This window comes from Phaseolus vulgaris, chromosome 9, assembly GCF_051622355.1.
Source record: "Phaseolus vulgaris cultivar YP4 chromosome 9, ASM5162235v1, whole genome shotgun sequence".
In the NCBI taxonomy this organism is placed as follows: domain Eukaryota; kingdom Viridiplantae; phylum Streptophyta; class Magnoliopsida; order Fabales; family Fabaceae; genus Phaseolus; species Phaseolus vulgaris.
The window spans coordinates 38,698,887-38,707,260 of NC_143506.1; the positions used below are offsets into that span (position 1 = coordinate 38,698,887).

At 28.7% G+C, this 8,374-nt stretch overlaps 1 protein-coding gene across 1 annotated transcript; it reads right to left on the bottom strand.

The window, feature by feature from the left end:
• Positions 1-689: 689 nt before the first annotated feature.
• Positions 690-1,952, bottom strand: LOC137821473 (uncharacterized). The gene has a single exon (XM_068626080.2). It carries the CDS (start codon positions 1,925-1,927, stop codon positions 899-901), a length of 1,029 nt encoding a protein of 342 aa, XP_068482181.1. The 5' UTR covers positions 1,928-1,952; the 3' UTR covers positions 690-898.
• Positions 1,953-8,374: the final 6,422 nt, after the last annotated feature.

Sequence of the window (8,374 nt, forward strand, 5' to 3'; positions counted from 1 at the left end):
CAACACTGCATGCAGTATATACGTTGTTCGTTAGATTGAAAAAAAACTCTTCTATTTATAAGTCTTGCTGTTGCTAATTAACATGTTTATTTTTTGTTGAATTTGTCAGAATTTTTGCAGAAGTTGGTAGGATTTTAGTTGATACCTCCCAACATACTATGCTTGGAGAAACTTTGATTCTGATATTCTATTTGTTCTACTAATATTATTTAGCTAGGTGTACATGTACTGTAGGGAGACTTAAGCCAACTCTCAAAGCTGTAGATGGTCGAATTTTCGCCTTTGCCTTGTGACATGTCTTGAATGTTGTAACATGTCTTCTTCTAGTCTTTTCTTTATATATTTTGAGTGGAATTCAAGTATAGAGTTGATGTCTAGGAGATTTCTTTTTTGAAAAGTGGTGTAACATACTGACTTCGCGCGAGGTGACCCATTCTAATACTACTCTCATACAAATACGTTTAATTGCAAAATTCTGATGGAATCTGGTCCATTAGTGCTGGTATGATTTTACTTATATGTCTACGAGATTGATTTGGAAGGACATATGCAATTTTCTTTTACTTTTATGGAAATTTAAATCCTTTTTCTGTAGAAAATAAATTTGTCATACATATTCTCAATTTCACATTCCTAACATCATATATAGTTAGATAACATACTTGAGTTTAGTTTAATAGATTATGAATGATGAATAGTAAAGATGATCATTTATATCACAAACAAAAATACCCTCCATTTTTTCCTTAAAAATAACTAGCTAACATGTTGGCTAGCACTTGCATATTGTAGACATTGGCCACATAAACAGGTGAATAGAAAGGCAACAGAGGCAGCTACAAATGAAGCTCTCTGAGTATATATTTTTATTTCATATTACATATTTGCCTAGGATAAATCATGCACTTTGAGCTGCTGCTAAGAAGGCATTAAAATCTTCTCTAGCTTTTCTCAAACGAGGAGAGATGCAGGATACTGGAGAGACAGGCTGTGATGCAGAAGATGATGTAGAAAACCGAACATGGCGAGGTGATGCATCTGATTTTCTAACACTACCTCTAGAGGAACCATTCTTCAGAATCCCTTTTTGGTCTCTTTCCAAAACAAAAGATGAAGCAACAGCAGAGTACACTTCACTGGAACCGCATTTGATGAGGTCTATTGGCAGATCAAAGTAGGAGTTGGTGTAGTCTCCTTCAGTCTCATTGGATATTGCTGCAGAAGACCAAGAGCCACACTCAAAATTTTCCAAGGAAACTGTTCTAGACATTACTTTACCACCCTTTTCTGATTCTTCCCTCTTTGTCTTAACTGCCTTTTCTTTACCACCACCAAAGCCTGGTAGATAAAGGCAAAGAGCACTGCATTTAAATCCATCATGTGTGGTTTTCATGTGCTTAACCTTAACACTCTTTGGACTTTCTTTGACAACTTCAGCTTTGAACAAGTTCTCATCGTACCACTTGTCATTCTCCAATGCACTTAGTTTACTCAACCAGCGATCAAATTCATCAGCATATGCTGTTGCTTCACTGCATGAATTGGTCTTCTTTAAATGCACCTCTTCAGGCAACTGCTGAAGCTTGTGAGTCAAGTTAGCAGCATGACATTGTGATTCAGGGCTTTTTGGTTTCTTCTTGGAAGCAAAGCGAGGTGAAGAGTTGGCTGAATTTGGGAGACTCATGCTCAAGAATCTAGGCTTTGGAGGTTGTAGTGGTGGAGGGTGCAAAATGATGGATGATGAAGTTGTGATTATAGTTGGAAGCACATGTTGTTTATTAGGAGCATCTAGTAATGAAAGTGGATCCACCATGATCTGCTTCTCATCTTGGAGGCTCTTCATGATTGAGTTTTTGAGTTTCTCAATCTCTCTTAAAAGGAAATCATCACCTTCTATTTTGGTTTGATCTACTTGAAAATAGGCCATGTTTTTCTTCCAAGAGGGATTTCTGTGTCAGAAACTCAACAAGGACTTGTGAAAAACCAAAGGGTAGTTCTCTATTTATAAAGATTAGACTTAGAATGTAAAGAATGTGTGGCGTGGCAGCATGTTCATCAACATATCAGTCGTGATGACCATGTTCTCAACCTATTCTCATGTGTATCAGCTGACTTTTTATGTAAAGGAGCAAAGAACTTTGACAAACTGATAATAATAATAAGAGTCAACTGTGTCTTTTGTTGTATAATTTATAGCACATGCAATGTTTTTTAAATTAAGTAAACTAGATACAAACACAGAGCAATTTCTCTTCTTAAATCTCATGAATTCATACTCTTAAATCTCATCAATTCATAATCTTCTGAAGAAAAAATTTCAAAAGTATATATGGATTGTATATGTCATTAAAAAAAAATCATTAAATATTAACCAAATTTAGAGAATAAAAATAATTAGTCACTATATTAAATAAAATAAATACTAATTTAGAGACTCAAAAATTATTCATATCTAAAATTGTTTTTATTATTAATAAAAAATTATAAAATCATTTCTAAATTTGTATCTAAATTAGTAACCTAAGTTTTAGTGACTAATATTTTAGATTTTAGATTGGTTTCTAAAAGACTAATATAAACTAATTTAGAATATAAAGTAGTAAGTAGTTAATAGTTAGATACCAATTTAAAAATTATTTTATAAATTTTAATTAATAATATAAACTACTTTAGATACTAGTAGTCTTTTTAATTTATAAAATGATCTCTAATCTAATCAAATAATAATTAATTATTTTAGTCTCTAAAATTAGTTTTTATTTAATGATTTTCTTGTAGTGTATATGAATCAATAAGTAAATATTTTTCTTAAATTAAAATTAATTTATGTATAAACTAAAATTAACTTTAAGCTATGTAGAAGTAATTTCATATAATTTTTTAAAATTCTTATTTTGAATTTATGCATAATTTGATTTTAGTTTAAGGAAAATTTTATTTTATTTTTCTTTTCCTTGATGTTTTTCTCTAACAAATATTTATGTAGATATTTATCCAAACAAATCCTATAAAATGTTTTTATATATCAAGATGAATCATTAGATATATACTCTTATAAAAATTTATCTATTTTTTTTCTCATATGTGAAACAAACTTTAAGAACTAAATGATATCAAAATATCTGCTATCTTATTTCTTTACTCTTGGACCGATAAATTTGTTAACTAAATTTTGTATTATTTTTATTAACATCAAATAATTAAAATATTTATAAAATGTTTTTATATATCAAGATGAATCTTTAAATGACTGTATAAAAATATGTGAAACAAGCCTTGAATCAAACATTCAAGATTAAAGATCTTGGGAATTTAAGATATTTTCTTGGTTTAGAAGTAGCAAGAAGTAAGACAAGAATAATGGTAAATCAAAGGAAATATGCATTGGAATTATTAACGGATGCAGGTCTTTTAGTCTGCAAACCTGCACCCACTCCTATTGATAATCATGAGAAATTCTCTTCTACTGGAAGTGTTCCTTTCCCAGATATTCAAGCCTACAGAAGATTGATTGGAAGGCTTATGTATCTCATTAATACCCGACTTGACATAACATTTTCTATGCAACAACCTTCTCTGTTTTTTGCTAAGCCTACAATTGCTCACTATAATCCAGCGATTAGAATTCTCAGATATATCAAAGGGGCTCCAAGTCTTGGTCTATTTTTCTCTTCCACTACCTCTGTTCATCTCAAAGCCTTTTGTGATAGTGATTGGGGCACTTGCAGTGATTCAAGACAATCAGTGACTGTTTTAGTGTGTATCTTGGAAATTATCTCATATCTTGGAAATTAAAGAAGCAAGGAACAATATCAAAGAGTTATTTTGAAGCTGAATACATGGCAATGACCACGGTTACATGTGAAATTCAAAACTTATCTTCTCCAAGATTTCAAAGTTCCTTTTGAGCAACCATCCCTTTTATACTGTGACAAACTCAGCAAGATACATTGTAGCAAATCCAGTGTTTCACGAGCGTACAAAACATATAGAAATAGATTGTCACGTGGTCCGGGAAAAATTAAAGAAGAGTCTAATCCATTTGTTTCCCATTTCCACAAAAGAGCAACTGATTGATATTTATATAAAAGCTTTAAGTCTTCAATCTTTTAATAATATTTGTTCCAAGCTAGGTCTCATCAATATCTCATCAATATTTGCTCCCCAGCTTGTGGCGGGTATTAAAGGATACGAATACCAGCCGAGTTATAGTAGGATCCTAATATTAATTGAGTGTCTTTTCTAATTATCAGTTGTTTCTCTTTATAGAGGAGAATAATTGGGTTTTCTAATTATCAGTTGTTTGTGTGTTATGATTCTTTTCCTCTTTAGTTAAACCTAGAATGAGTGTACTACTTGTATATATTCAGACAATTTGTTTTGATTTCAATAACAATAAAAAAGAGATATTCATTCTTATATCATTTGTCTTCAGTTTACGTTTTTGTATTGTATAATTTTCTAAATTTTTAATTTTAGTTTATATATAGTTTATTTTATTTTCTCCTCCGTAAACGTGCTCAAATTAAAGAGTAACTTTTTTATTTAGTTTCTCTCTAATTTCAATCTAAGACACTAACTTTAGTATTTTCCCTATGTAAAAAACTCCACTATCATGCATTTTTGCTTCAATACAAAAAAATTATCCACATACTAAAAATTTATCCAAATATTGTGTTTAGTACGAAAGCAAAATGTATAAATATTGAAATTGCAGATGAAATTTGAAACTAAATTTATTTTGGGTTACTGATTTTTATTTTGTAGAATATAACAAATGACTTCATATTAACTTTAAAAAAAAAACTTAGAAGATTGGAGTTGTTGACAATTAAAATTAAATTATATTATCAAAGTCACTTATGAATAGGTTATATTTCAAATTAAATTTTATACGTGGTGGCATTAATTGAAAAAAAAGTGACATGTCAAAGCATAATACATTTATAAGACTCTTAATTTTTTAAAGAGAAGCATAAGTCAAGGTAGTTGAAACAATTAATTTCATCTGTTGGCCAATCCATTTTACCATCCTAAAAAAACTATTAAAATAAGAAACAATTAATTAATATTCATTTAATAAATTGTTAAAAAAAATCACCATTATGGAAGATTTTGTAAAAAAAAAAAGTGTAGCTAGTTGAAAGAGAAAGATTTAGGTTAATCTAGAAAAAGTGAAAGATATCTATAGATATTGTGGTTATAGGGTGAGATATTTCATAATCTCATAGGGAAAAAACAAATATAAATAATTGGATATAATACTTTTTTAAATGATTAATTATGATAAATATAACTGTTAAATCGAATGAACCTGAAAAATACATAAAAGTGATTATATTAAGTAAAAGAAATTGTAACCTAAATTCAACTAAGTTGTTTTATTTGGTTCGTTTAGCACATATTAACAAACTCCTTTTCATAAAATAATAATTATATTATAAAAACACTAAAAAAAATTATTAAATAAAAATCAATTTTAGAAATAAATATAATTAATTATTATATTTATTAAATTAGATATTATGTAAATTAAAAAATTATTGATTTTTAAATTAATTTTTATTATAGGTAAATATTTATAAATTGATATCTAATTAATTATCAAAAAATTTATTATCAAATTTATAGAATCTAAATAATTGGTAATTAAAATTTTAGTAATTAATTACATAACAATTTAGAAACAATTTGTTAATAATAAAAATTAATTTAAAAATTAATAATTTTTTTCTCTAAAATATTATTTAATTTAATTAATATAACATATTTTTATTCTCTATAATTAATTTTTATTTAATAATTTTCCAATGAAATAATAGTAGAAATATTATAAATTATTTTATTAATATATATATATATATATATTCATTTATATATTAAATCAGTATATGTCAAATTAAAATTAGTTTTATTAATATAACTTAATTTTTAAAATATTTTTTAATTTTTTATGATGAATGATGTTAAAAGGTTGAGATTTCTTCATCTTTTGAATAGAGTTTTCCTGTCCATGATTGACCAGTGCAATCAAGGTCATGACATCCACGAACTACAACTGCTATTTGTCCATATAATTTTTTTTATTTATTGACTTCATTGTATTCGTAATTTTAAAAAAAATGCTATATTATTATTATTTTTAATTAACTTATTTATATCTATAATTTCTTATCTATTTAAGTATTAGTTTTTTATTATTTTTTACTGACTTTTTTTTATTGTACGATATGTTTTAAATTTCTTTTTGTTATTGAAAAATAATGTAGAATAAGTTGAAACTTATGTAATAACAAATATCTTTTTAGTAAACAAATATTTTACTTTTAAATTTTTATGTGACTAATTTCCATATAATTTTTTAAAATAAATATTCTATAATATTTTTTTATTTCAATTTCAAATTCTTTGGTATTGTTAAAATAAAACATTTAAGCTATTATTCATTTTAATGTTTAATGACTTGGTTTTGATACCAAGAAAACTAATGATAGATTGAAATAAGAGATTATTTATAAACTATTATTTATTATTGATTTCAATTCTTAAATGATAGAATTCTTGGTGTACGATAATAGTAAACTTGACAATTTCAGTAAATTTAAAGTGATACTTTATTTTATTATAAAGATAGTAAAAGATATAAATTAAATAAACTCGATGAAAAGAAAAAATAATTTGTTCTTGCAAGGGTTTAGAAACAATCTTATTTCTTATAAAGTTGTTGACTTCTTGGTTTTCTTTCTCGATGCAAGTTTTCGATTTGGGCTTTCAGCTTGGACCTGGATATGACTTGTAGACTCTCACTTCTCTGGGTTAGGTCAACTGGATCTCTCGGTTCTTGGTCTCGATCTTCTCTCACGGATGATGTGTGTACTTAAAAGGTGATCTGATGCTAAAATCAAAATGGGTACTACTTAATTATCAGATAAATTCACTCTACTTACATCTTGAGTTGATCACCTATTTATAACACTTTCTTATTGGGCTTAAAACCCAATTGGGTTTTTACGCTTTGCACCCGATCTTCTTTAAACACACTCTTTATGTTTTGGACCCTTTAGATGAGTTTTGCCACAATAAATATTTATTTATTTATTTAATTTTCACCTTTCGGTTTTCTTATCAGTCAACCTCTCGGTCGTAGACAGTACACTAGCCCCCCTAGGCATGAGGAATTTGAAAATCAGAGTAGAGATTTCTTGGGAATATATTTGATTTTCGCATTAATGAGATTCTGCCTATTAAATGTGCTTGCGTAAGAAGAAATTGCATCGTTTCACGTGTGTTGCTTTTACTGTGTCGTTTGACGTGAAAACTCATCAACCCCTAATAGTTTGGATGTGTTTCAATTTGACGATCACGATATTATGACGTTTCGTGTATAAGAGTTTTAAGAATACTATAAATACTTGCTTGGAAATGGTATACCCTATTGCTTTTATTACTTTTGTATTCTTGCATCCGAGAGATCTAAACGAGTGTTTGACTGAGAGAATTTAGGTGAATATTCTTAAAAGGTATTATGTCTTCTTCAAGCTCTATTTCCATTTCTAATGAGTTTTCGGGCGCGAGTAACGGGGCTATCAAGAAAGTGATTGAGATGAATAAGGATATTCATTCGGTTGCTTCATCTACCACCATTTTTGTTGTGAAGAATAAAGCTAGTAGTGATATGAGTTCAAGTGAAGAAGATGTAGATCTTTGAATTTGAAGAAAAAGTCGAGAAGGCAGAAGAAAATTGGAGTCTTCGTCTCGGCTATGATTGGGTTAATCCCAATGTTCAAGAATATTTTTTTCGGTATCGCTATTCTTTAATCCTTCAAAGTTTTCTTTTTACAATTTCGATTTATTCTCCTAATGCTATCGGTATGTATCTTTTTCAATTTTTTTTTTAACAAGAGAATTTTAACTTTGTGTATTGACTTTCAGGTTTAATGTATGCTACTAATTTGAAAGTTCGAACTTACTTTTCGAAGTTGTTTGGCAAATCTCGTCGTTTCACTCCTCAACATGAAAGAGAAGTTCAATATGAAATGGAAGTTCGGTCTGAAAGAGAGGTTGAAGCCATTCAACCCATTTCTCGGGTTGAAGTTTTGGTTCAGACTCTTGATGTCGAAAACGTTACTAATGAACGTGTTAAGAAAAGGAAACAAGAGAATAGTGGTAGGTGGTCACATTCTTCTCCCAGGCGCCATCGTCATGCATCTATAAGCTCCTCTCAACCCCTCCCCGAAACCATTTTCGACGCTTCATCTCGTTTTTTCAAAATTTGTGCACGACAATCTTGATGGTCCTTCTCGTGAAACGTTTAGAACAACCAATGTTTCTTCTTTGATAAATTCGACTATTGAGCTTGCGACCCACTCGTTTC